The sequence below is a fragment of the Gopherus flavomarginatus genome, chromosome 12 (genome assembly GCF_025201925.1).
Source record: "Gopherus flavomarginatus isolate rGopFla2 chromosome 12, rGopFla2.mat.asm, whole genome shotgun sequence".
In the NCBI taxonomy this organism is placed as follows: domain Eukaryota; kingdom Metazoa; phylum Chordata; order Testudines; family Testudinidae; genus Gopherus; species Gopherus flavomarginatus.
Window position 1 is genome coordinate 50632482 of NC_066628.1, and position 27757 is coordinate 50660238.

Sequence of the window (27757 nt, forward strand, 5' to 3'; positions counted from 1 at the left end):
TTTCCAGGATGTGGTAAGACACCTCTCCTTGCTGATAGGAGAGAAACTCCTTATGGGGCCCATCTTGACCCTGCTACAGCTTGGACCTGCCCTCTTCTCCCTGGGGAGAAATACAGCCGGGGGGGGGGGGGGGGGAAGAGGCTCTGAGCAGTGATCAGAGTGGGAGAGACACCACAAGGCAAAGCAGCCACCCCGACTGCCTCAGAGATGACCACCGCCTTGGCTGTAAACCAGTGCCAACCTGCCATCCACTTACCAACAGGCTGCATGGAAGCAGCTTGTCAGCTAACCAGGAGTCTAATTAAATGCCAGACAGCTGAGATCAGTTTCCATTGAGCGTGATGCAGTGCTGGTGAAAGGAGCTGGCTTCACAGACAGCACTTTCCAGGGCCGTTTATCCACTGAGCAGGGGCAGCCCAGCCCCAGAGATAGCACCTCCCTGGGCAAAGGGGGTTAACACCACATCCGGCTGAGCCCTCTCCTCTCTGCTAAGAAGAGCAGATGTCAGCAACAGGGACGCCTGCCCGTTAGGCACCAAGGAGCTCTCCGAGGCAGGGGACTTGCAGGCAAAACTAACCTGGCTCAGACTTGGGCTGGAGAACTGGAGGTGGGTGGCTGCATAGCCTGGTCCATCCAGTACCCCCCTCCTTAGCTCACACACTCCAACTCGAAGCCACGCAGAGCAGGAGACCCCTCTCCACCCAGAGTAGCACATGATTTCCCTGGCGCCTGAGCGGTGGCAAGGACAGGTCTCATTTACTCTGCCAAACACTTAACTGGTGTAGTCTGGTCCTAATGCTGGAGACCGAGATTTTGGTCCAAGGGGGAAGCTCCATTTGCTGTGAACGGGGTCACCACCGAGGTGGCTCCCACCTGGACCATTAATCGTTCCAGAAGTCGCTGTTTCCTGGCATTGATGGGGAACAGAGCGCCCCAGGGCTGGCGTGGTGAGGATAAGCACCCTGCTGAGGTCTCAGGCCAGCGTCTCAAAGCTACAGACACAAGACAGACACTAACTCCCTCTGTTCTGAGACAGCCACACTGGAAATCTGAGAGGAAACTCAGCTGCCTGATTTGTGCATCAAGTCTCCTCGGGCTCCAGGCCTGTGACAAAACTAAACTAAGGGTTCTATGATCCTGAGGTCCTGATCTCTCCTGTGAGTGCTGACAAGCCGTAGGAGCGGCACAGCCAGGGAGTGCAATAGAACTGCCAGTCTGGTGCTGCCCAGCCGGGTGAATGGCCACCCACCCGCCTGCAGTTAGTCTTTACTTGAATTACCAATTTCTCAGTTACAGGAGCCCCTGGGGGAGGGCCCATGAGCAGCTTGTGAATATCACGGCTCTGAAAACCACTCAGCCATGCACCCTGCACAGACAATGTGCATGGGAGGCTGAGTGGGGGCAGGCCAGGTGGAGCCCATCAGTTCCAAGAACAGACTAAAGCAATGCTTTCCAAAAACCACTCACATGGAGCAGAGAGGAGACTCAGCTGTGCTCTGCCTGGTCATGTTTGCAAGGCTGAATGGGAGCCATAAATCTAGCACTGAAGGTGCTGCAGGGAGTTGGAGACATTTGGAAGGGTTCTGGACTTCATAACGTGGCCTGGATGACACCAGCCAGAGCCTGGTTCCAGAGCCATGTCCAGGACCTGCCCCTACATTAGCTGAGCTCTGTGGTAGCACAGGCTAGGTGAGGACAATCTGCCCCCTGCTTTCCTCCCAACCCACCTTCAGGGGACAAAGGGGGGCCCATTGGGGAGGTGCAAGGTCTGAATTGTCCCCACAAAGCTCCTCTCCCTTGGGAGACTAAAGAACCAGCCCCTGTGGCTAAAGCCTCAGCCCTTTCCCCATGGAACTTGGTTGCAAATAGCAGATCCCCAGTGTATCAGAGGAACTAGACTCCATCTCCTCCACCTGCGCTCGCCTCACTCTTTACCCCCCATTTCAGGTTCTCTCTCTCACACATTCCTGCCCTGCTGGCTCAGCTCTTTGAGAGCTCTGAATTAATGACTCGTTAGGAATATTACCAGATAGCCACTTTCCTAAATGCACCAGACTGGCTGAAGGCAGCTATGCACCTGTCCTGGCACACATTGGGCCTTGTGTGAAATCGGAGATGGATCCTACCAGGGCCAGCTCCATATTTGTAATTCCCATGCCCTGGATGCCAGAAGGGAGTGGGGTTTCCAGACACTGCAGGTCTATATGGCATCACTGCTTCTCATTGATAGGAAGTCTAATTTGCAACTCACCATCCAGCAAGCCCGTCCCAAGGGTTGGCTCACCAACCGGACCAGGGGAATCCTCATACATTGAGCATGATGCAGAAACTCCTCCATGGTTACTAAGAGATATGCAAAGAACTCTCCAGGGCACCGACGGAAAAGCAGACCTTACACCAGCTGGATAACTGTCTGCACAGGGGAGAGGGAAGGAATACAGGCCACAAGGACAAGAGAAGCTCTAGCAGGCAGAGGGTTAAAGAGGGGATGATACACAAGAATATACTCAGGAAGGACTCACAGTTCCACACTCTGAGGAAGTTTCATGCATTTACAAAGCTATTGCATAGAATCATAGAACTGGAAGGGACCTCAAGAGGTCATCTAGTCCCCTGCACATGTGGCAGGGCTAATTATTAACTAGACCACTCCTGACAGGTGTTTGTCCAACCTGCTCTTTAAAGCCTCCAATGACAGAGATTCCACAACCTCCCTAGGCAATTTATTCTAGCGCTTAACCATCCTGACAGGAAATTTTGCCTAATGTCCAACCTAAACCTCCCTTGCTGCAATTGAAGCCCATTGCTTCTTGTCCTGTCCTCTGAGGTTAACAAGAGGAATTTTTCTCCCTCCTCCTTGTAACAATCTTTTATGTCCTTGAAAACTGTTATCATGTCCCCTCTCAGTCTTCTCTTCTCCAGACTAAACAAACCCAATTTTTTCCAATCTTCTGTGAAGGAAAATATGATGGGCGTACAACTTTGGCCAGGCTTTTAGGCCTAAACTTTGGATAAGCTTGTTTCTAGGCTGTGTTGAACTTTGGTTCAGCTTGTCTCTGTGGATAAGGGGAAGAGAGGAGGGGGACAGAGTGATGAAAGAGTGATGGAAAGTTGCTTCTGTGTGTCAAGAGCTAAAAGGAGTCACAGTGGAAAGTTCCCAAAACAGAACAATGGCTTTGTGTGCATAAAGGGCATGCGGGGGCAGAGTGATAAAGTCCCCAAGTAGCGTAAGCTGCAATGGCCAGGCTTATGAAATATATAACCACAACAGTTGTATTAGAAAGGTCACTGACCACAAAAGAACAGACAGTGAGTAACGGGGGGGGGGGGGAGGGGGTAGTGGGCGAGACACTTGTTTTTGCTTTTGTCCTATATTAATTTTGCAATGTATTCCAAATAAGGTAATTAATATGGAAGTATGTGTAATTTGTCTGTGGTTTTAATCTTCATAAACTAGCTAAAATTTAAGGAGGCCAGAGCAGCTTGCCATCTTGCATGGGGCCATGCTGACTCTCCTTGCATAGATGCTCGTATAAAATAAAGGAGCCTCAGGCTGTCTGATCCAAAATCAACCGTGTGGTCAATTTTCCACAACATTCCCTCATGGGTCATGTTTTCTAGACCTTTAATTATTTTTGTTGCTCTTCTCTGGATTTTCTCCGATTTGTCCACATCCTTCCTGCAATGTGGCGCCCAGAACTGGACACAATATTCCAGTTGAGGCCTAATCAGCATGGAGTAGAGCGGAAGAATTACTTTTCGTGTCTTGCTTACAACACTTCTGCTAATGCAGCCCAGAATGAATTTTGCTATTTTTGCAACAGTGTTACACTGTTGACTCATATTTAGCTTGTGATCCACTACAACCTCCTGATCCCTTTCCACAGTGTCCTTCCTAAGCAGTCATTTCCCACTTTGTGTGTGTGCAGCTGATTCTTCTTTCCTAACTTTGCATTTTTTCTTATTGAATTTCATCCTATTTACTTCAGACCATTTCTCCAGTTCATCCAGATCATTTTGAATTTTAATCCTATCCTCCAAGGCACTTGCAACCTCTCCCAGATTAGTATAATCCGCAAACCTTATAAGTATTCACTCTATGCCATTATCTAAATCATTGAAGAAGATATTGAACAGAACAGAACTCAGGACCGATACCTATGGGACTTCCAGCATGACTGTGAACCACTGACTACTCTCTAAGAACAGTTTTCCAGTTATGCACCCACCTCATAGTATCTCCATCTAGGTTGCATTTCCCTAGTTTGTTTATGAGAAGGTCATGCAAGACAGTATCAAAAGCCTTACTAAAGTCAAGATATACCACATCTATTGCTTCTCCCACCCCCATTCACAGGGCTTGTTACCCTGTCAAAGAAAGTTATCCACTCGGTTTGACATGATCTGTTCTTGACAAATCCATGCTGTTACTTATCACCTGATTATCTGCTAGGTGTTTGTAAATCAATTGCTTGATTCTTTGCTCCATTATCTTTCCAGATACTGAAGTTAAATTCCCTAGTTTACAAACCAATTAGACAAAGACCTGGCTAATCTCCCACTGCATTCAGAGGGCCAGAAGCAGTAACCAAAACACAGAGATTTTCCCTCTTGAGGATCTGATTGGTTTAACCTCTCTCAGGCTTTGGCAGCTGAAAGAACTAGTGCCCAGCACAGGTACAGAACCAAGCTGCCCCACCACAGTTGTGGGGTAGGGGAGGCACTCACACCATTAGCACTTCAGAGACAACTGCAGCATCCTAGCACAAAGAACAAGGCTGGGGATCCAACTCAACCCAATCTCAGAGAAGGGGCGTTAACGGAACATCCCATGACTCCAGGGAGTTCAGCTGCACACAAGATAGTGGGGAGCTGGGGGCAAGTGGTGAAGGGGCAGTTCCCTCTCAGGAAGCAGACTCAGGGCTCTGAGCGCATCAGCACAGAGACCTTAGCTCCCCAACTCCAGAGCAAGGCAGCTGGCCTGCAGCATCCCAGGGTTCATTAGTCTGGGACCCAGCTTAGGGGCTCAGCAGGCCCTTGTGTGATACTGGGGATGAACCCAGCCGAGGAGACTCCCAGAAGCCCTGGCAGCAGAGCAGTCCTGCCCTGCTGAGACATTAGCTCCAGCTGAGCTTAGTTCCATTCCCTGAGGCTGGATTCCCCAGCAAGCCCATCACAATGTCTAGGAGCAGACCACGTGCCCCCTCCCTGCAGGGCCTGTGCCCCGTCCCATGGGGGGTTACATTGCAGGTGCTGGGAGACCCCTAACTACTGCAGCTTTCAGACACTCACTCATTCCTTTTGCGTAGTCAGGCCCCGGAGAGCTGCAGTTCCACCATCTGATAGAAAGTTACAGGCAAAGGCTGCCAGCAAAGCAACTTTCTAAGAGTGTGATTTACAGGGAGGGGCCCAGCTGTTGCAATCACAGTACTAACCTACAGGGGCTATTCCCAGGGACCTCCTTCCCCCGGCCAGCACACCTGGCTCACCCTGAGTGACTCCTAGTATCTCTCCTGGTGTTCTCTGGCTCCTGCATAACTGGTCCAACTGAAGAGATTAATCACCATGGAGATGACTGTACAATGAAATGCTGGGATAAAGCAGAGCTGGAGAGAAGCACCTGGAATCTCACATACTCCCTGGTTCCTGAGTGAGGAAAAGCTCAGCATGCGGGCAGGGCTGGCCCAGGGGGCCAAAGTAAACTCCATTCGTATCCTGCCTAAGGGATTTAGGAGCACATGTCCCATTGACTTTGAATGGGATGTGTGTTCCTACAACCATTAGGCACTTTTGAGACTCCCCCTAAGTGGCCCAGCTAGGCCATTGCTCCAAATCAGAAGCCAGTGAATCTTGCTAGCAGGTAACAGCTTATTAGTGACCCACCTGAATTAAGATCTCTCTGACTCCCAGGGATGTGCGTGATAGCACGACTGGAACTGCCCCTGGGGAACAGATCTCCACAGCCTGGGTACTGCAGCATGATACATCACCCCCTTCACCAGGACAACCACCTCTCAAACCGGGTGTGCCAGGCCCATCTCAGGCCGACAGCAGGGGACCCACCTGCCCAGGCCAGCGGGAAACGCGTGTGCTGACTGGCTCCTCGCGCCACCCCTGGGGTGGAGTCCAGGCAGCTCTGTGCCAAGAGCCCCCAGGGGAGCCATACAGCTCCCCTTACCTGCAGCCCAGGCTGAGGCATGTGGGAGGGCTCCCCCTTTATCCTCCTTAACAGGCTACTTGCCATCGACTCTTCCCTGGATTCCCTGTGCCCATGCCCCCCCTCAACACCAGTTGTAGGTGCCTCACCTGTTCCCTTCAGCAGGGAAGCAGCCACTCCAGCCCCAGCCAGGAGTCTGTGAAAGGTGAGGGGAGAAAGTGATATGCTGAATATTGGGATCTGCCGCCAGGACTCCCCAGACTTTGCAAGGGGACCAGCTTTGTGCATGTGCAGTTGGACGCTGGAAACTTGGAGTGTTTATTGCAAGTATCGTACTGGGGCTAAAATGCCCCCAGGGCTGCATCCACGACGAGATTGTGTATGGGTAGCACATTGCAACTCCCATGAGAAATGCAAGGAGGGGACCTAAGAAACACCCTCATTGCTCACACTCTGCTAATGCCCAGGACACAGCCAGACCTGAGCTGGTGGCTTCCTGCTTCAGAGCTGTCAACCCAGTGTACACAGGGATGCCTGAACAATGCCTCACTCTTCTCGAGACCTTTCCATCTCAGGTCCAGCCACAGTGCAAAGCAGAGCAGGGCGGGGAAACCAACCAGCCATTTTCTTTGCTGTGCTGCAGACTTTCCCTCAAATGGGTCTGATGCACCTTTGGGGAAAAGCACTCAGATTTCACAGTGATGGGCATCAAGAAAAGAATGTGGGTGGGTAGCTGGATGGATCTAGCCCATAGGGTGAGCTCCCCATCTGGCAGCACTGCCATGCCAACAGCTGGGCACAGCTGGCACTCACTAGTTAAGCCCGATTGACTTTGCTGTTGCACAGAGAGATCTCCACGGGTGCTAATTACACTCATAATAATCCTCCCTTGTAACTGTGTGTGAGCTGCAGCCACTCCCCTCACCAGCCACTCCGATGATGAGTCACTGTCAAGTTCTCCACCCCCTCTGCCCCCCCTCCACACCTGTGAGGTCTGAGCAATGGCTTTGGCTGGCATTAGAGGAGCACAGGTGGCCCTGCCAGCTGCAAGGCCTTTAGCTCTTGCTGGCCCCCTGACAGTTCTGGGTCTTTTTGCAGTTTGTTCAATGGAGGATCAGCGAGAAGGCGGCAGCGGGGGAGGCGAGTGGTGGTGTGTTTGTTCAGCCGTTTCACTGGCTTCTCAAGCTGGCATTCAACATTGGTCCTGGGCTTTAAGGAGGGGCTGTTCCCTGGAGACATGGCAGTGTCAGAGCCGGTATTGCGCCTGTTGGATGAGGCACGGTGCTGCATGCCTGGCTTGGGAGGACTTGCACAGCCTGCAGCACAGCCTGGTGCCTCCCCCACGCCCTCTTGTGATGGGGTCAGATACGAAATCAAATGCTGCCCTCTTTCCTCCTCGGTCTGCTGGCCCCTCTGTGCCCACACGTCACTGTGATCAAAGGAGTGCAGCCTGGCTCTGAAGGACAGGGGTAAGTGGGGCTGGCATGCACCACCAGAGGGAGCGTCCCATCCTCATGCGCTGCAGTTTTGCCCTACCATCAGCCTTGCACACCCACCCCCATAGTCAGCCCCTGGACCCACCACTCACTGCTGGTGGGCAGGAGGTGGGCAACCAGGGATCTGGCCAGCAGCAGGACCCACCAATACTGATGGGGGTGGGGGGGGGGAGAGAAAATATGGGACAATTTGCCAATTTTTAAGAAAAAGTCAGGACTCCTGCAGGAGGGCCTAAATATGGGGCTGTCCCTTTAAAAATGGACTGTCTGGTCACCCTAGCCCAGGCTCCTGGGGAGAAGAAAGAAGTTTGCTCGCTCTCATCTCAGCGCTAACAGGGTAAGCATGCCAGGGCCCCACAGTGCTGGGTGCTGCGCTCACCCAGAGAAGAGGCTGGATTGTTCGTTATTAAAACAGCCCAGCTGGAGAGAGAAAAGAACGACAAAGAATGATAGCAGGGTGAATGTGCCCTGCCAAGCCTGGAACAGAACCCAGGAGTTCTGACCCTGCAACCACTAGAGAGCTCCCGCTTCCTTCCCTTGGAAGTAACCACACATGGGGACATTCCCTGAAGACAGCTTTGTGTGAGGGGAACCTGAACTGGGGCTCTTCATCTCAGGGGAGTGCCTAACCACTAGGCTAAAGGTTATACAGGAGGCCCTACCCGGTTGTTCTGTGGAGCAGACAGCCTCTGAGCACACTGACCAGATCAGGCCCTGCCTGCAACTTGGGCAGCCAGCCAGCAGTCTTCCCCTGGTTCATGACTCGCTCTGGGGCTCAGGTGAGAGGTGGGTGCCTACAGAGATGGGTGCAGGCTGTTTAGCAGCAGAAAAAGGCGACAAGGGAACTTTTACTGCAAAACCTCCTTTGCTGAGCAAGCTGAGGCACCTGCAGTGTTTGGCGGGGGCTGTGGGGAAGTATGTGAATTGCAGTAGTGCCTAAATATGGGATTTTGCAGATCCCACCAAATGGCTGAATCCACCCTCCAAACCCAGCCCTACAGGGAGAGGCTCCTACTCCACCAATCAGACTGTTTGGCAGCCAATGCAAAGGTTCACAGGCTGCTTGGTGTCTGTCCAAGCTCGCTACCCAGTAAGCAGCTGTCCCAGTAACCTGACCCCAATGCCCCTACTCCAGTCAGGCTATCGGACCCCTGCCTGGGCTTTATCTGGCTCCTTGCTATGGAATGCCACTTCTGTTCAGTTCTTTGTGAAGGATTGGCCTATGCCATTGGCTGTGAGGAAGGTCACTAGAACAATGTGAAACAACACGCCATGCTGTGTGGATGCTGCTCCTAGCAGGGCTCACCGTGCAGGTCCCATGGAGACTGACAAAACTGCAGCACCATTTACACAGAGGAATGATTTCTTGCATAAGGCCACCAAGGTTCGGTAACTGACAGCAGGCAGAGCAGCAGCTATTGAGACCTGATGGACCAAGGACTGCACGACCTGTGTACCAAGGAGCCTGTTTGCTTCCCAGGGATCCAAATTCAGGACTTAGAGCCTAGCAGCTCCCCTCCTCCAAACCATGCAGCAGATTGCTGGCTCCCGCACCTCCCTTGTGAGTTACACGCCCACCCAAAACACAGAGTCCTCTGCCCGTCTGTCAGGACTAGCAGCAGCTAGTTATTGGGCTTCTGTTCCCCTGAGAGGTGTGAAGTGACACAAACACACAGGCTGGAGAAGTGGGGAGGAAAGGGTAAAAGGAGGATGGGGAGCAGGAAGTCCATGAGACTGTGTCACGAAAGGGATTGGCAAGAAGCCAGTGTCAAACTGGGAGCTTCATGTTGTTTTTAACTCGTTTGTTAAGAAACCACCCAAAGTGAATTCTCACAGTCTTGCTGCACATAATCCCTCCCTTGACTCCCAAACACTGCTTTGTTAGTGTACGAGCACTGGTGAGAATTTATTTTTACAGTGTGTGGTTTCAAAATTGGAATATAAAATATTCTCTAGAATTTACGAACCATCAAAGGCCGGGGCTCCTGCCCCATTAGCAGAGCCAGGGGGAAGCCGTCTCCTGGTTAATCTCTGGTTATCCTGGCGTTTCACCCCACGAAGGACCCTGAGTTCCTGGTGTGGACGGTGAGTCACGCTGCCCTGTAGAGACTTCTTGGAGTTCTGATTCCAGAGGGGGTGGAAGGCCCAAGTTCACACTGGGCCTGGGCAGTGTCTTCCTGGGGCCAAAGTAATGCTTGGGCTCAGCCTCTTCCCTCCTGGAACAAGAACAAGGAAAGGTCCTGAGGAGTAAAAAAAAGCCAAACCAACTTAGGTGACTCCCTGCAACTCTGGGAACTGCAGCTGGAGATACGGGAACTCTGGGGCACCATCTTGAGACACTGGTGCTGATATCTCACGCATGAGTTTGGGGTCTCAACTTGGGGCATGCATTCGACGGGACTGTCAGCATCTGCCCAGGACTGGCCCAGCAGGAAGGTGCTGCAAGTTGGGATTGAGGGGCATCAGCCAAGCCAGGGGTGTGGGGATCTCAGGCTCGGATTAGCATGCAGTGCTGGTATGGTGCATTGCAGAGCTGTGGAGGTGGCAGGCCAGCAGAGCAGGCTGTGGTGTACAGGTAGAGTTGTTCCTGCGAGTTCTGAACATTGCCTCCCCCCATCATGCCTGCCTCCAATCAGCAGTATCAGAGCATCACATTAACCAGCACCAACCTCCACACCATACCCAGCTCTGCTCTAGTCCTTACGATCCCCTCTAGGGCGGATCAGCCTGGGAGACCTGAGAGCAATTTGCCCATCACTAACCAGGCTAATCTTCATTTAGTTTTATTGTCCTGTCTCTCTCCAGCCCCTTGTTTGCACAGGTGACTGTAGGACAGAGAAGGCAGCTATGAGCTGCCAGGAACTGTGCTGAAAATGTTGTCTCTACATTGAAATAAAAAGGGGACAGGGGGTTGATATCAAGAGAATGACTTAGAGAATCTCACTAATTCCGGATTGACACCAGTGAAATCACATAGACACCAGAGGGGTTTCTCTGGATTTACACCAATATACCAGGGCCGAATCCAGCCCTGCATTACAAAAGAATGAGGTGGCCTGGCCCTTTCTTTATTCATTAAGGCACAGAGGCCAGCTCCTTGCAGGGTATTTTCGTCCACCTTCACATCACACACAGGGGCCTTAGCACTTGGCTTATCATGTACACCGGAAACAGACAAAATCCCCAGTGACCTTTCGCAGTCTCATGGTCCAGCCAGCCCAGGACGCTGCACCTTCAGCGGGAACACATGATGCAGCACAGACGGCACCCGTCAGAAATCTCCTGCTCCGTGGGGGCAGCATGCGCCCTGCTGCCCTTTATCCCGCCTTGTTACCCCAACTGTCCCTTTAATGCAATTACCCAAGAGCATTACATGAGCAGATCCCCTCTGGACGTGCGGTTGCTTAGACCACCCACACACCTACCTCCCTGGCCCAGGAGATGTGCCCCCCAGTGGGGAGGACAGGTGCGTCCGGATGTACTCTCTGGATCTGATGTCAGCCTGCAATTGGGGAGGAGACGGATTAGAGAAGACTGAAGACTTGATTGGTCAGACTGCCCACGCCCTCTAAAGAACTGTGCGAAGCAGATGCTCTCAGGCAGCTGCACAGGGCAGGAGGCGGAGTTACTCCACAGGGCCCTGGTGCGCAGTCCATCCCCAGTCTAAGCACAGCATTCATCCTCTCCAAGTGAGAGGGGCATGAAGGCTCAGCCCCCTTCACCCCCAAGCTATCTGTAGCATACGGCCGGCAGTCCCAGGTAGGGCTCCCACACGAGGGACCCAACTGCCGCCCTGACCTTATCCCACTCCACTTACCCCTCAACTGCACATGGGCCGAGAAGACAAAGACCCAAAATGGAGGAGAAGGGTCTCGGCCCAGGCAGCCTTAGCTGCAGCACGGTTGATTTTGGAAGCAGAAATGAGATTTCCTAAAGCCCAGCTCCCCAACTCTGCATTTACCACAGCGGAAGACGGCAAGGCACAGAGTGGGCAGCAGGCACACACCAGTCAGTGTCAAGGGCCAGCTCAGCCCTGGGCCTCTCCCAAGCACTGGGGGCAGGGGGCAACAGGCAACAAAGTCAAGGGGTAACAGCCAGGCAGCTCAGCTGGAAGAGCAAATCCCCATCAAATCCCTCTAGCTCTCGACACACAGTCCAGGAGCTCTGGTGAGTTCAGCTGGTCTCAGCCAGAGGCCTCTAAGAGACCCAAGAGCCTGGGATGTCCAGTAGAAATACAATTAACATGCCTCCTCGTGAGATTCTGCACAGCTCGTACCATACCCAACTCTCACCCGGCTGGCATCTGCCCCCTCTCCTCCTTGGCTCTGATGCCCTCAGATGTGGTGCAGGGACATGACAGGCCAGTCTCCACTTATGGTGGCAAGAGGCAAAGCAGGAAGTGGATACTGACCTACAGAGTGAATCCAGACCCCTGGCAATGGCTGAGGTGAAGGGGGAGCTGCCTGAATTATTTCCCAGCTGCCCCTTGCACCCAGCCCATGGAGCAGCAGGGACATGGCACGCTCCCCCTCAGCAGGGCACCTGGAAGCAGAGCCTGGACTGCACCTTGGGCAAAGAGGAAGAGGGAGTGGGACCCAGAATTTCAGCGAAAGGTTCAGCAGCCTCACCTGTGGTGTAAGGGGCTCACCTCACGGCAAAGGCTCTGGTTAGGCTGCTCTGCTTGGTGAAATAATGCCACCCACTGCAGCTGCCGGCTTCTGCTTCCCTCTCTCTTGGTCGGGTTCCTGTTACCATAGCCCAGTCCTAGGGCAGGGCCTCTGGTTATCCCCCAGGCTGTCTCAGACTCACAGCGTACGTATACACCGCAATCAGACACCCGCGGCTGGCCCGTGCAGCTGACTTGGGCTCGCAGGGCTGTTTAATTGCAGTGCAGACTTCTGGGCGCAGAGCCTGAGCTCTGGGACCATCTCACCTCACAAGATCCTAGAGTCCAGACTCTACCCCAAGACCAATACAGCCAGGTCTTTCTCCTCCTCTGTGGCTTCCAGCAGATCCGTTCCCAGCTTACAGCTAAAATTCCTGCTGTTAGTTCCTAAGTGCATGACCTTGCACTTTGCACTATTACATTTCATCCGATTTCTATTACTCCAATTTTAAAGGTTATCCAAATCTTCTTGTATGATATTCCGGTCCTCCTCCATACTGGCAATTCCTCCCAACTTTGTGTTATTGCAAATTTTATTAGCACACTCTCACTTTTTGTGCCAAGGTCATGAATGAAAATGTTAAACAAGATTGGTCCCAAGACTGATCCTTGAGGAACGTCACTATTAACCTTTCTCCAGCCTGACAGTTCACCTTTCAGTATGACCTCCTGTACTCTCCCTTTTAGCCACAGGCTCCAACCTGTCCCTTCAAGGTGTACCACACTCCTTCATGCCTAAAGCAGTCCAATTGGCTTCTCCCTCTGTCCATAAGAACCTCCTCGATGGGGGAGCAAAGCCCCCTCCAAATGTAACTGCAGGAAAGAGTGATGCTTTGCGCAGCCCCAGGGTGTCATCCTATTGGGGCACAAATACAGGAGACAAAAAAGACCCGTTAGAACCCCAATGGCAGGTGAGAGTCCCTGAGAGAGCAAGCCAGTCTCCCTCCCCTCAGAGACGGGTATTTACTGATCCCAGGTGCAGGGGAGTGGGGGAGGGGGAGAATGCACTTTTGAGGAGCTGCTCCCTGATACTCTGAGACTGCTGCCTTAGCCTGACCTGAACAGCAGGCGCTGGCCTGGACAGGAGCTGCCTCTGCTTCAGTCCAGGACACGGCTGCACCTTCGCGTGCTCACTGCCCCCACCACCCCTTGCTACAGCCATTGGGCCTGGCCACAGAGGGAAGGACAAGTGCCCCTCTGCCCGCAGGAAGCTGCTGGGAGCCACATCAGTCTGAGCAGCAGCACAAAGGCCCTGTGCCAATTTCGCCCTGCCAGCACCTGGCTCTGTGGCTCACAGCTCCCTCCCTGTGCTGGAAACAGGCAGGCGGGGAACAAAGTGCTTGAGTGTTTTAATTGCTTTTTCCTGGAGTGGCAGCGAGTGCTGCTGGGTCAGGGTCGCCCCTGGGTGGAGGTGTTCGCTGTCTATAGACACTGGACTCTCAGCTTCCTCCCCACCTGCTGCTCCCAGCATGAGGGTTGCTACTGTGCGAGCCAGCAGCACTGGGAACATTCTCACCCTGCTGCTGGGAGGAGCATCGCCAAGGGGCGGCAGAGCTGGGCTATGGCAGAAGTGTCACTCACTCCCCCATCGCAGCAGTCAACTAATGCACTATCCTCCCAGCCAAGGTAGATGTGGCCACACCCGTCCCTCTAGCCACACACAGGGGGGCTGCAGCAGCAGGGCAAACTTTACTCACACTGCCCCTCCAGCAACCTCAGCCACAGCAGGAGAGGGCCCTGTCCGGGGGCAAGCGGGTCATTTGGTCTCCATGGCTGGTTCAGTCTTGGCCCCACGGTTGAGCATGAGACCAGGGCCCCACTGGTGCCAGCAGTGGCAGTGGCTATAGGGATGCAGACACCTGTCCATTAGGAAGTAGGCTGAGACCCAGCAACTCATTGCACACAGGCCAGCTAACAGCTGGGAATGACTTGCCTGGGGATAGATTTGAACTGGTGACCTATGGGCAAAGGTTTCCATGTCCCAACTGAGAGCTAGGCTGGTTCTGGGAATGAGTCTCCCTCCCCTGCTCTGGGCTGCAGGGTGAGGTCACACACCAGCCCGCACCAGCCTGCCCCAGTGCTGCTGTGGCAGCCCTGGCAGCCCAGGATGAGGATGCCTAGAAGTGGTCATGAACCAAGGGTCCTCCACGTGACACATGAAATCCTTAAGGAGCAATTCTGGTGGAAGCAAACTCTTAGATCAGATAGCTTTATTTCCCAGAGCACAGCTCGTTCTCAGGTGGGAGATTCACGGAGGAAACCACACCTTTGTCAAATCTCCTCAGCTAAGCAGGACAGGGCCTGCTCTGTATTTGGCTGGGAGGCCTTCAAAGAAAACAGAGAGAGCTATAGAATGTGCTGCTGGTGACTCAGCACTGGTGCTAGGTCAGAGTCATTGCTGAACCAATGGCCTGGTGTGGTGCAAGGGATCATCTTTCCAGTGAGATACAGCTCTTTGTGGTCATTAAAGAAGCCATAGCCACCTCAACAAGGGTAATGGTAGGAGTTCTGGGCTAATTTTCCCCCAAAGCTTCATTTGGGAAAGTCATTCTTCACTTCCTCTCTTAAAAACCTCACTGCATGGTGGTAGCTCAGAACAGCACCAGAGATGGCTTCATGATACAACCCTCCTCTGAAGCAGTTTGGGCTCCTTCCAGCTGAAGGGAACTAGATAAATGTACAAGGCCAGAACTAGTGAGGTGGATTAATAAAACGCCCCGAGGCTGCCCTGGATGAAACTCACATGTTTGTGCTGGTTGTGCAAATTCCTGCACCCAACTCCCCACTAGCTTGCTTCACGCCTCCCTGCAAGCTCTGTGCTGGAGATGTTGCTTAAGAGCCACTCACCAATTCCACATGCCAGACAATGAAATACGGTTACATAAGGAGCAGTTTGTTTGGAGGAATTTTTTTCCCTGTTCATAATTGGACAGTTTCATAACTCAGCTGACAAATAACTCTGATCACTCTTCAGGATAAGACATTACGTGATGAATTTCATAACAAGGGAAACAGACTGCTTGATAAAATGCCTGCTGGGAGCCCAAGTAGCAAAAGCCTCATTCACTTACTGTTCTTCTGCAGGAGGAAAAAACCCCAAACCAAGTTCGCCCAACAACGCAGCTAAGGCTTGATTAGGCAGCAAGTTACTTGCCAGCCCTCACTCCTAATGCTGTGCTGAGACACAGCTTAACCCAGCTTATTAACCAAGAGGCTAATCAATAAGATGGATCATTGTGCTGTAATAATCCCTTCTATTTTCGGAGGGGACTAATGCTGGCATTAGGGGTCTGGAATTTCTACCTTGTCTATTTTGTGAATGGGCGGCAGTGGCACATGTGGGCACAGCATGCTGGTGGAGGGGGAAGGAGGGTCAGGTCTCAGGAAGTAGGGGGTTCTGGCCCTCAGCTGGCAATCCCCCACTGGATAGCAGGAACTTGCAACAGGCAGGGCAGAGCTGATAGCTTTGGTTCCAGTTCCTTGATGGAGGAGAGTTTAACAGCACAGGTGCAGCGGCTTGAAAGTGCAGCATCCAGGGGCAACAACTGAGACTTGCCTCTCTGCCGCTTTGTGGCAGGCCAGGGATGCCCTGCAGATTGCTCTGCTGGGCAAGCTGCCAGCTGGAGTGAAAAGGGTCATCTAGTGAGCAGGAGTCTGATGGGCAGCAAAGCAGAAAGTCAAGCCAGCAGAGTAACAAAGCATATCCTGGTGCAGGTCCTGTTCCATCCTGGGGAGTCAAAAGCTGGGAACTCATTTGCTAAAAGGCTCCACTTCATACCTCATGCACGGGTACCTTGGAATCTGGACAGGCTTGGAATTCTTGCACCCACAGACATGTCATGAGGAGCTCATGTTGGCGATTTAGGCAGATTTAGTGAAATGACACCAGTAGCTGCAGGTGGGTGTTTTGCCTGTGGCAGTGGGAGAATGGTTCATGTTCACCTGGGTTCCTTTGTTTGAGTTGCACCTGGGAGGTCCCTCTGGCTGGGATATTCATGAGCCTGCCAGAGGAGACAGAGTGCTACCTCCACACACACAGCGTTCTCATGCCTCTGCCTGGTATTGACTTGTGGAATGAGGTCCAAACAAGATGTAAATATTTAGTGTAGGAGACAATGAATTTCCCTCTACTTCCTCTGAAAGTTCACTACACTTGCTGTATCTGAGACACATGCCCAGAGTCAGCAAAGCCATCTCTTGTTCTAAATTCAAATACGACTGCGTCCATGGCCGAGATGATGTCTGGTATCCACTTCGTACAACTTAGCCACGTGTACCCCAGTGCAGGATGGGGCCAGCTGTGTCTCCAGCAAGGTGGCACGTTTATGTCCCCACAGCAGCTACACAGCCACTGCCTTCATGTAAGACGGCACCATAGCCCAGCGAAGGAGGGAATGGAAGAGCTGAGCTCAGCTGTGCGCTGCGCGTGTTTGAAGCTAACAGAACCTTCAGAACCAGGAAAAGCTTCAAGGGCTGACAACCCTGAAGGTTCACCTTGGGCATCAGAAAAGCTGTGATCATACAGGACTACCCAGGCAAAACCTGCTGTAGGATATTCCCCTTTCACATCTCCTCAACAACCTGCAGGCTCACCACAGAGAAATACACAAATCTGACATCAGGAATCATGACATTCAAAAACCAGTCGGAGAACACTTCAACCTCTCTGGTCACTCAGCAACAAACTTAAAGGTGGCAATTTTGCAACAGCTTCAAAAAAAGCTTCAAAAAAAAAAGACTCCAACAAGAAACTGCTGAGCTTGAATTAATATGCAAACCAGATACCATTAACTTGGGTTTGAATAGAGACCGGAAGTGGTTGGGTCATTACACAGATTGAATCTATTTCCCCATGTTAAGTATCCTCACACCTTCTGATCAACTGTCTAAAATGGGCCATCTTGATTATCACTACAAAAGTTTTTTTTTCCTCCTGCTGATAATACCTCAACTTAATTAATTAGCCTCTTACAGTTGGTATGGCTACTTCGACTTTTTCATGCTCTCTGTATGTATATATATATCTTCTTACTATGTTCCATTCTATGTATCCGATGAAGTGGGTTTTAGCCCACAAAAGCTTATGCTCTAATAAATTTGTTAGTCTCTAAGGTACCACAAGTACTCCTGTTCTTAGTGCAGGAAGGACCCCTACATTCTATTTTCTGGTGCTTTACTCAGCCCACTTTTAACTCAAAGGGCTGAAGCTTTCAGCCCTACCACACGCTAATCCCTGTTCTATGTCAGCTAGGTCTCAGGAAAAGGGTTGCACAATGTTGTTGAATGTTCAGTGTTTGCTCAGTTTTATCCGGTTCCTCCTCCCTAGACCACCCAAACCAGAGGCTTCCCAAACTCTGCTCGCGGGAACAGCTACAGCATCTGTGGAGACCTAGCTGGTGCCGGCTCCGCTATCTCGCCTCCAGCCACTAAATACATCAAAAGACGTTACATCCTTTGCTAGTAAAGTTCTTGTTTCTTGTAGGTGATTGTTGTCATAACCCCTGGGAGGCTGTGTGATGAGGGGCAGGTTCCACGAGATAGTGAACTGGTGAGGTCCATATGAGTGTCTATGACACACTCCCCATGAAGATATGACCCATACTGTGAAAAAGTCCAAGAACCCCTGTGCTGAATAATTCCTCTCCCTCCTTGGGTTCACACCCTTCTAATCCTTGGAGATGGTTCTCAAATCTTCTCCTGGAAGGAGTCCCCAGCAAATACGTTTTGTCCCTTTAACTAATGCCGCAGGTCAGCTGGAGGAGTCTAGCAGCCAGTCCCAAAGAAGAGGCATGGGAACGGGGCTGAAGGTGACAAAGCAGCTGTGAGGAGTACAGCACCTGAGTCAAAATGATTTCCAAGAGAACTATGGGCATGTTTCCACTGGGGAAGGCTTTTCCCCTTCCCTCCTAACACGCCCCCAAGTGCCACTATGAGAGCCTGTCTCCTGAAGCACTGGGTGCTGGCCCTGCTGGCAGTGAGATATGGGACCAGATGACCTGTAAGACTGCTCCAGTCTGTCAGGAGGTGAGATATGGGACCAGAAACTCCATGATCAGCTCTGGTCTGGAGATGCCAATGGGCAGTTTTGCTTTGAGGTTTGCTGGTCGTTCTACAACTAAACAGTGTCACACGGTTCAATTTTCAGAAAATATCACAATACCAACGAACAACTTCTGTCTGCCGCGCCTGTGCGTCTGGCCTTGGTAGGAGCCTTCTCAATACTGCTCAGAAAGCAGCAGAGCCAGGGCTGGCAGACACGGGAGGAAGGCCAAGGTGTAGCAATCGAAGGCTCAGCGCTCCTGGGTGATGTTACAAAGGGGACACAGAACAGACTCTGCTCCCCGAATGCTGAGCAGGGCAGCCTGCCTGAACTGCTAATGGTAGGGTGATCCTGAGGAGAAGGAAGCTCTTCTCTGGGTAGAAATCCCAATGGCTTCACACTTCGAGACTCATTTCTCCAGCCCTGCTGTGATTTAATTATAAAATCTCTGGCAGCAAGAGGCACTGCATGCGATCTAGTGCTGCCACCTACAGGCTACATCTGATCTGGCAGCCTGCAGCTTGTTGCGGAGTGCGGCACACCCCATAGCCCAGAGGATAAACACTGCAGTCTGTGTTCGGCTGCACATTCTGGGAACGCTGCGCCTCCAGCTCCTCTGCATTATTAACTCCAGAGCCAGCCTGCAGTGAGGAGCAGAGAGCCCCACCAGGCTGGATCCGCACTGAGGGCTGCGGGTGCTTCTATGCACCGTGTGTCAGGGACAGGTCAGGAGGACAAAGAAAGGGAAGGAGCAGTTCTATAAAGACGACAGGTAGATCAGAACCGCCAGGATCGGCTGTAGCCCATAGCTGGAGGGGACGGCCCAGCAGACTTAGGTGCTGCTCTTGGGGAATTGAGGCCAACCTGCCGGCACAGCCCTGTCATTCACAGATGCCTGTCACCCCTTCTCTAACCGGCCATGTCTCCCATGACAGGCTCGGCTCCCCACCCCCTACCTGCCCCTGCCATCGCACCTGTCGGATGGGCTCTGGGATCCGGTACCTACAGCAGGACTGGACGAGGCGCACCGCCGAATCCAAGCACGTCCTGTGGCCCACGGAGACGTAGATGGGCTTTGTGCTCTTATTGTAGCTGCGCAGGGCCTGGAGGGTTGGAAACCGGACAGACTAGAGCTTTGGGGCTTGTTTAAAACAAATGCAAGATGTTGGTGATTGCAAACACACATGGAGACACTTGGGAGAGCAGGGGAGTGTCAGACATTTCAGAGACTCAGGCTTTACTGCTCTTCTCTGCTTGGGAGCATCACAGGGAGGGTCTGTCTCCTAGGGCTCCTTATACTCCCATCCCCAATATTTCACACTGCTCAGAGCAAGGGACCTTGCTCAGTGGAGAATATACCCAGGCAAGGGAGGCAGCCAACACCTGCCAGCTCTGAGTGGGGACCCAGCCAGCCCCACAATCTCCCAAGCTGCCTTTTCCACCAAGTTGCAGAGGTTCCTGTCTCACAGTCTGGAGACCTGCCACAGAAAAAACTCCTGCCAGTGCTTTGCCTCTTTGCTATAATGGCGCAGGACATGGGCAGATAGACCAGGACATGGCAGCTCCCATACCACTGTCACATATGACAAAGTGGCCATGCATCCCAGGAGGGATCCCACGCCTTGGGCTGAAAGGAATAGGAGGTGAGTGTTAGCTCTGCCTGCTCAGATCCTGCCCTCCTGGCTTATTGTCACTGGGCTGCAGAGAGCTGCACCACACTTTGTCCCCTCCCTCCTTCCCATTTGAGCCAGGCTAGGGAACATGGGGAGTCTGCTCTGCGTGTTGGTCACAGCTGGGCCTTCTCCATGACTCACCATGCCCAGGACTCTCCCGGAGGTGCCCCTCAGAGGGAATACATCTCCTCCCATCTGCAGGTCGCGGATCTAAAACGAGTACCCAAGGGCCAGCTGGTTAGAACTCCAGTGCACCACTTCCAGGAGGGTCTGGAAGAGCCTACACCAGAACTTCCCTTCTCTGTCTGAGCAGGCTCCCGTAATACTGTACCGCCAGCACTTCCTGCTGGGTTGGAGAACCCGGGAGCTGCCTCTTACCAGCCAGCATGTGGCTCCCCAACTCCTCATGGTGGGAGAGACCAGGAGGGGGGCTGCTAGGAGCTCCCTCTCACCAAGGCTCTTACTTCATTTCCCTCACTGGCACAGGAGGGAGGGATGCTCGCGTTGGCCTTACCTGCCCCTTGTGCTGCTCATCCTTGGCCAGGCCATCGACCTGCAGGAGGTTTTTGGCCACACCAATACAGGGCAGGCCTGTCAGCACCCCCAGGTGGCAGGCCACACCAAACCCTGCTGAACAAGCCAAGAGATGGTCAAGAGAAACAGGAAGGGGCCAGCAATGGGGTTCTCTACCCTGTTCTGGTGACCTGCGTCAGAAGGGACAGCCCCGGGTACATCTGTAAGACTGTGACAACACTACAGCCAAGCACAGAGTGGGTGGTTCTGGCAGATGGGGACCAGTGCCACAGGGACAGAGTTCTCCACAGAGGGGCAGTCTGTTAACCCTGAAGCTGGAGGTTCCAGAACCTCCAGCTGGGATCAGAACCCAATCAATGCCTCTAGGGGAGGGGAATTAGCCTATTGCTAGATGATAATTATTTAATGTCGCCTTCTTGGGACCCTAGTGAACAGCAGGACTCTCTCTTGGAGCCTGGGAGTCCCCCATCAGGGGGCAGCACTCTCTCCTAGGGCTTGGAGGGGCAGTCCCTGTCGGGGGCAGGGCTCTCTCATACCTCTGTGATGGAGCACGCCATTCCCATCTACGAGCAGCACCTGGAAGAACCACCAGGTGATGTGTTAGTTACCACATAGTCTCTTTCATGCCCCTTTTGATGACCATCCCCGGGAGTACGGAGCTGATCTTTCTATTGCAGCCCAGTGCCCTGCACCCCCATAGTACTAAAGCAAGGATGGGAGTTATCCCTGCATCTTGCCTTCCCTGCTCACAAATCAGGTGAAGTCTGGCTGGCCACTGGCTCGCTTTCCCCATCCCCACAGAGACAGTGAAGCAAACACAACAACAAGGCTATGTTAGGGTGCACCCTGCCCTGCCTGCTGCAGAGGTGCTGGCAGGGCAACCTCTAGGGAGGCTTTCTTTTCAGGTACATTCAGTACCCCAGGGACATCTCCCCATGAGAGGAAGGAACATGCTGCACCTGAGGCCTGAGCCCAGGCTCTCGCTCCTGAAGTCTCTGAGTAGCTTCCACCAGGAAAGGGACCTCTCGAAAAGCTAAGTATCCTGCCAGGTAGGGGGCACTCACGGTTACCATCTGGCAATCCTCATATAGCACCTGGGACAAAACAAGGATAGTGCTAAGAACACAGACTCATGTCTGCAAGAGGCACCTTAACACAGTAGGCACCAGAATCAGTGTGCTGAACCCAGGCCCTAGCTGGCTTAATCCTGACCAGCTCAGATATTTCTTCTCCAGGATTTATATTCTCTCTCTCTCTCTCGCTTCAATACTCTCCCCTAACCCTGCTGGGCCACTCCCCCAAAGTTAAACACAAATGCTGCCCATTAGCTCATGTCAACTTGTCCCCTCAGTATGAAGAGGAGAAGAGAAGTGATGGGCAGATGATGGAAAATGACCAGATATGCCCTAGCCTACCTGCAACGGGGTGCTGGCCTAAGAGGCACTACACCATCCCGTTAGCTCAGAAACTGTTAGCGCAGCTCCCATCAAGTGGAACTGATTGGAGCTGGCAGGGTGTGGCTCATTAAAGGAGCCTGAGAGTAATCACCTGTGAGCCTGCTGGGGCAAAGGCCTATAAAGCTGGCAGGAAGGAAGTGGGAACAGGAGGAGTGAGGAACTGCTGCTCCTAGCTAGCAACAGGCAATAGCTGTCCTCGGGGTGGCTATCTACTCCTACTGAATTGTACACAGTTGTATATAGATGGTGGTGGGAATGAACACAGGGAAATAAAAGGACATTGGGTTTTGCAAAGTAAGAGGTCTCTGGCTGATTTGTACCGTGAGCGATGAAGTGCTTGTCTACACTATCCTACCCTGAATGAGTGCAGGGACTTTGCCAATGGCTAGGGATGCTTTGGCCCCATTCGAGTGTGCAATAGCAGATCACTGTCCTTATAATTAAGGCTGCAATTTAGTCATGGAGGTCATGGACTTCTAGTGGCCCCCATGACTTTAGCTTGCGGTGGTCAAGAGCTGCAGGGTCCACCGCCACCCGCTGGGGCAGGAAGCTGTGAGGTACCCCTGTTGCCGGTGGTGGTGACAGGGAATACCCCAGCAGCTCCCTGTCACCGGCAGCAAAACCCCTGAGCTCCCAGCCGCTGGGTGTAGTGGGAAAACCCCTAAGCTCCCTGCCCCAGGGGTGGTGGAGTACCCCCCAGCTCCTGGTGGGCAGCAGTGGGGAACCCCCAAGCTCCAGGCCGCTGGAGGTGGCACGGATGAGCTCCTTACTGCTATGGCAGCTCCTGGCCCCCATGGGTGGTGGGAAACCCTGAGCTCCCAGCCCCTGCGGGCAGCGGGGGATGCCCAAAGCTACAGGTGGCAGAGAGATCCTGCAGCCCCTAGCTGCTACAGGCAGGTCTTAGTCCCTGCAGCTGCCCTGCTTGAAGTAGTATGGGGATCCACAGATCCCCATTTTGTCAAGGATATTTTTAGTAAAAGTTAGGGAGAGGTCATGGCTTCCCTGAATGTTTCTGTTTTGTCCGTGACTTTTACTAAAAATATCTGTGACAAAAACTTACCCTTACTTATAATCAATGCCTGACCAAAGGGCCTCTCCCTCTATGGAAAGCAAGTGGATTCCAGAAGAAAGCCTGTTAGGACACTGATCAAGGACAGTAGGTGAATTAACTTACACTGCTGTCTAGGGCAAGTCTCTAAGAACTGTGGCACGATCTGATTCTCTTTCTGTGATTTCCAGTGGATATTAATGTTAAATTCCATATTTGTTGTCAGGGGTTTTAGTTAGTGACAACTTTTTACATTAGTTGAAAGCTGTACGCAAACTCAGATAAATCTTTATTAATTCAAAGTTTAATGACTGCAGAATGTGGGAGATTCACAACAGATTTGGAAGCGCCATTGTAAATCACATCTCATATTAACTGATTACCAGAGGGATCTGACAAGGAAGGCACCATCTGTCTAGAAATGTCACATTGTTTTAACTTGTTCTCTGATAAATGTTGAATAACAATGGCCTTTCTGCGGTTTGTTTCTGGATAGAGGGTGAAACTGTTGATTTTCAATATTTACCTAATTCAATCAAAATCTTCAAAGCCAGTTTATGAGCTATTTCTTATCAACATCATCATCTCTGACCTACTCCTGAGCAATTGCCACACACTGGAACAATCTCTCTGGGCCTCCAGAAGTTCTCTGTAACTCTTGGACTCTAAGCTACGTGACCAAACTACGTATTTCCAAATTAATTTTGCTAGGTAATACCAGAGACCATCACTTCAGTTCTCTCCTCCTCACCCATGCTCTCTGCAGAAAGCCTTTTCTTAGGTCAGATGCTTGGCTGCGGCCTCGTGATGCTGAGATACAGTCCATGATGCCCTTTGGGGTAGGCTGGTTTTCTACAAAGCCTTTACATTACAGGTATCCCAACCATGAGACCACCACTCAAGGGCCATTACCTCAAGCTCTGGGTAGCTGAGAACCACCAGGGAAGCGCAGGCGACTGTGTCATTTCCTTTGACATAAGACAGGTCTACCCCTCCCACTCTCTCCAGTCCTGCAAAGGTGGAATCTTTCTGCCATTCTTCAGTGTCCTCCTCAATCACATTTGCCTTTAGCTGGGCCTGCTCCCTAAGGAAAGATAACCACAGACAAAAATAGTGTCTTTTTATTCCCAACTCCATACACAACACCTTGAAATCACAGGAGAAGCAGGCTGGTCCAGGCATCCTGCAAAATCGTGTTATTCTATTAATTCAGCAGGTTTCCATTCAACAAGATTGCTGGTTTAGGAACGACATGATGGGTTGGCAGGTGGACAGCGTATTCCTTAGGGCAGTGTGGTCTAGTTACTGAAGCAGAACATCAGGACTCTGAGGTTCTAGTCTCAAATTTGTCAGTGCTTCTGAATGACCTTGGCAAACCTGTGTGCTTCAATTTCTGCAATTGGAAAATGGAGCTGATAAAAATGCCGTGTTTCACAGCAGGGTTCACGAGGGCTGACTGCAAAGCATTTGAGATCCTGTGCCAGAACAGATGCTTTTCACTGGATGGATGGGAAGGGATAAAACAATCGAAGCTGACAAGCTGGTCGGCTCCAGATCTCTGCAGAGACCTATCATGCGAGGCCAAGGAGTCAGCTCACCTCAGTACTAAGGCAGATCCTGACCAACCTCATTTAGTGACCACAAACCTGAAGAGGGATACTGGGGGTATGAAGGAATGACTGCACTGCCTGCGGCACAGAAGAGAGACTGGAACAGAGTCACTCTCTCCTGACAACACCTCACTAACAGGGAGCACAGGGGAGAGCCCCAAAGAGCATCAGGAATAGGGTGACCAGATGTCATATAGGCACCTATTGCCCCCCACTCTGTCCAGATTTTTCACATTTGCTATTGGGTCACCCTAATGAGGAATCAGCACAGGTGTGATGTCCAAGAGCCACTTGGACAAACAGCGCCCGCCCCTTGGAAAGGGAGAGATGGGGGGATGCTACCCACTTCTACCACCAGGTCAAGACAACTCATAGAACTGGGGACCCACCTTTGAGCGACACCAGGGGCCACAGCTCAGCTTGGCCTAAAAGGGCCAGGCTTTGCCACCTCATCCCATGCCCCAGCCTAATGGAGTCAAGGCTTCCCAGGTGTCTGGTTTCGGTCAAAAAGGGACCCTGATGGCTCCGGTCAGCACTGCTGACTTGGCCTTTAAAAGTCCAGTTAGTGGTGCAGCAGGGCTAAGGCAGGCTCCCTGCCTGCCCTGGCTCCACATGGTTCCTGGAAGTGTCCATTGTGTTCCTGTGGGCCCTAGGCACAAGGGTAGGCAGGGAGGCTCCATGCGCTGTCCCCACCCCAAGCGCCAGCTCCGCAGCTCCCATTGGCCAGCAGCCATAGCGAGGGCAACGGCAGCATGTGGAACCTCCTTGGTTGTCTCTGCGCCTAGGAGCCGCAGGGACATGCTGTCACTTCTGGGAGCCGCCTGAGGTAAGTGCCACCTGGATCCTGTCCCCCCAACCCCCTTCCCCAGCCCTGAGCCCCCTCCAAAACTTCAAACCCCTCGGCTCCAGTCTGGAGCCCCCTCCAGCGCCCCAAATCCCTTATCCCCAGCCCCGTCCCAGAGCCGGCCCCAACGCGGAGCCCCCTCCAACACTTCAAACCCCTCGGCTCCAGTCTGGAGCCCCCTCCAGCACCCCAAATCCCTTATCGCCAGCCCCCGCAGCCCCCTGCCCCAGCCCTGAGCCCCCTCCAACACTTCAAACCCCTCGGCTCCAGCCCTGAGCCCCCTCCAGCGCCCCAAATCCCTTATCCCCAGCCCCGTCTCAGAGCCGGCCCCCCCAGCCCCCTGCCCGGAGCCCCCTCTAACACTTCAAACCCCTCGGCTCCAGCCTGAGCCCCCTCCAGCACCCCAAATCCCTTATCCCCAGCCCCCCCCAGCCCCCTGCCCCAGCCCTGAGCCCCCGCCAACACTTCAAACCCCTCGGCTCCAGCCTGAGCCCCCTCCAGCGCCCCAAATCCCTTATCCCCGGCCCCGTCCCAGAGCCGGCCCCCCCAGCCCCCTGCCCCAGCCCTGAGCCCCCTCCAACACTTCAAACCCCTCGGCTCCAGCCCTGAGCCCCCTCCAGCACCCCAAATCCCTTATCGCCAGCCCCCCCAGCCCTGAGCCCTGTGAACATGAGGGAGGGAGGGTCGGGGCCGAGCAGGGCAGAGCGGCGCTGTTCAGTTTTCCGGGGGCCCCTGGGACTCAGGACGCTGCCTGGGGGCCGCGGTCCGTCTGGGAAGGGGCGGGTCCCCTGAGAACCCGCCCATTACGCCACAGTACGACGCATGCGCACAACGCTTTCGCCGCTCAGCGCCACAAGGTACACATCCCAGCATGCCCCGCAACCGGAAGCACGCGCTGCCTACGGGGCCGTCACGCGCCGCGCCGAGCTCCGCTCCCGTTACCGCTCCCAGCGGCGCAGAGTCCCCTGCTCCGGCGGCTCCTCTCTGCGCGCCATGGCTCCGCTTCCGGCGGCTGCGGCTTTCCCGCCCGCCGGGAACATGGAGCGGGGCGGTTCGTTCCGAGGGGCCGTGGCGGGCTGGTGTCAGCAGGCGGAGGGGCAGGTCGGCCGAGGGCTGCCAACTGCTAATCGCAGAAACCCACACGCCCCTCCCCTTCCTTCAGGGGCTGGCCCGGGCAGGGGTTACAGGCTCCAGCCAGGCACTCTTACCTCAGGCAGCGCCTGGAAGTGGCCACCACGTCCAGCTCCTAGGCTGAGGGGCTGCCAGGCGGCTCCCCGTACTCCCCTGCCTGCAGGGCTCCCATTGGGCGCTGCGGAGGTGCCCCTGGCTGTCTCCCTGCCTAGGAGCTAGAGCAGGGCTTCTCAGCTTTGTGCTGGTGGCTCCCAAGCCTCTGAGTGCGGCGACTCCTCATAAACTAAAAACACTTTTTATATTTAACACCATTATAAATGCTAGAGGCAAAGCGGGGTTTGGGGTGGAGGCTGACAGCACATTACCCACCTGAGGGTCCTGACCCCGTTTGAGAACCCCTGAGCTAGAGGGACTTGCCAGCTGCTTCCCGGCGGCATGTGGAGCTCGGGCAGGCAAGGAGCCTGCCTTAGCCATGTTGCGCCCCCAGACCTTTAGTGGCCTAAAATTGCCCAGATTGGTTTCAGTAGCCTGGAGATTGAGCCTGGTTCTGGGAGACTCCCAGCTAATCCCAGAGGCTTGGCAAGCCTAGGTCAGCCCGTGCTCAGAGCCAGGGCACTGCAGGGCCAGACTTGGGGCTTGTGGCACCCATGGTGTGGCAACATCTGTGAGGGGAACAGCCCAGCTCACGGGGCTCAGACTTATTCCCCCCACCCATTGGAACCAGCCCTCCACTTCACTCTGGTCCGATCCCGGCTCTGGGTCCAGCCCCAGCCTGATTTGCAGTGCAAAGTGTGATGGGAAGACCTGCCTGAGGCAGAAACTAGGCCAGTGGTTCTCAAACTTTTGTACTAATGACCCCTTTCACACAGCAAGCCTTTGAGTACAACCCTCCTTATAAATTAAACACTTCTAAAAGTTTAACATATTATAAATGCTGGAGGTAAGGCAGGGTTTGGGGGGTGGAGGCTGACAGCTCCCAACTCCCCTACCCAATAATAACCTCACAACCCCAGTTGGAGAATCCCTGAACTAGGTTAAGGGAAAGGGGGGACCTGCTGCAACTGAGCTTTGCAGTGAAATCATCATTGCTTTGCTGGCCCT

At 53.2% G+C, this 27757-nt stretch overlaps 1 protein-coding gene across 4 annotated transcripts; it reads right to left on the reverse strand.

The window, feature by feature from the left end:
* Positions 1–9540: 9540 nt before the first annotated feature.
* Positions 9541–26528, reverse strand: ENDOV (endonuclease V). Of its 4 annotated transcripts, none has more exons than XM_050921446.1 (9): positions 26468–26528; positions 23984–24155; positions 21526–21660; positions 21103–21142; positions 20547–20659; positions 20174–20242; positions 19334–19462; positions 11079–11155; positions 9541–9869 (listed from the first exon to the last, which is right to left on the reverse strand). In XM_050921446.1, the coding sequence occupies exons 1-9, from the start codon at positions 26518–26520 to the stop codon at positions 9689–9691; spliced, it is 969 nt and encodes a 322-aa protein (XP_050777403.1). In that variant the 5' UTR covers positions 26521–26528; the 3' UTR covers positions 9541–9688. The 4 variants fall into 4 exon arrangements, 2 of the variants coding, with proteins under 2 accessions (XP_050777403.1, XP_050777402.1); XM_050921445.1 differs by having other exon boundaries at positions 20547–20662; XR_007769095.1 differs by having other exon boundaries at positions 9848–9869; positions 11079–13175; positions 20547–20662.
* Between the last annotated feature and the right edge of the window lie 1229 nt (positions 26529–27757).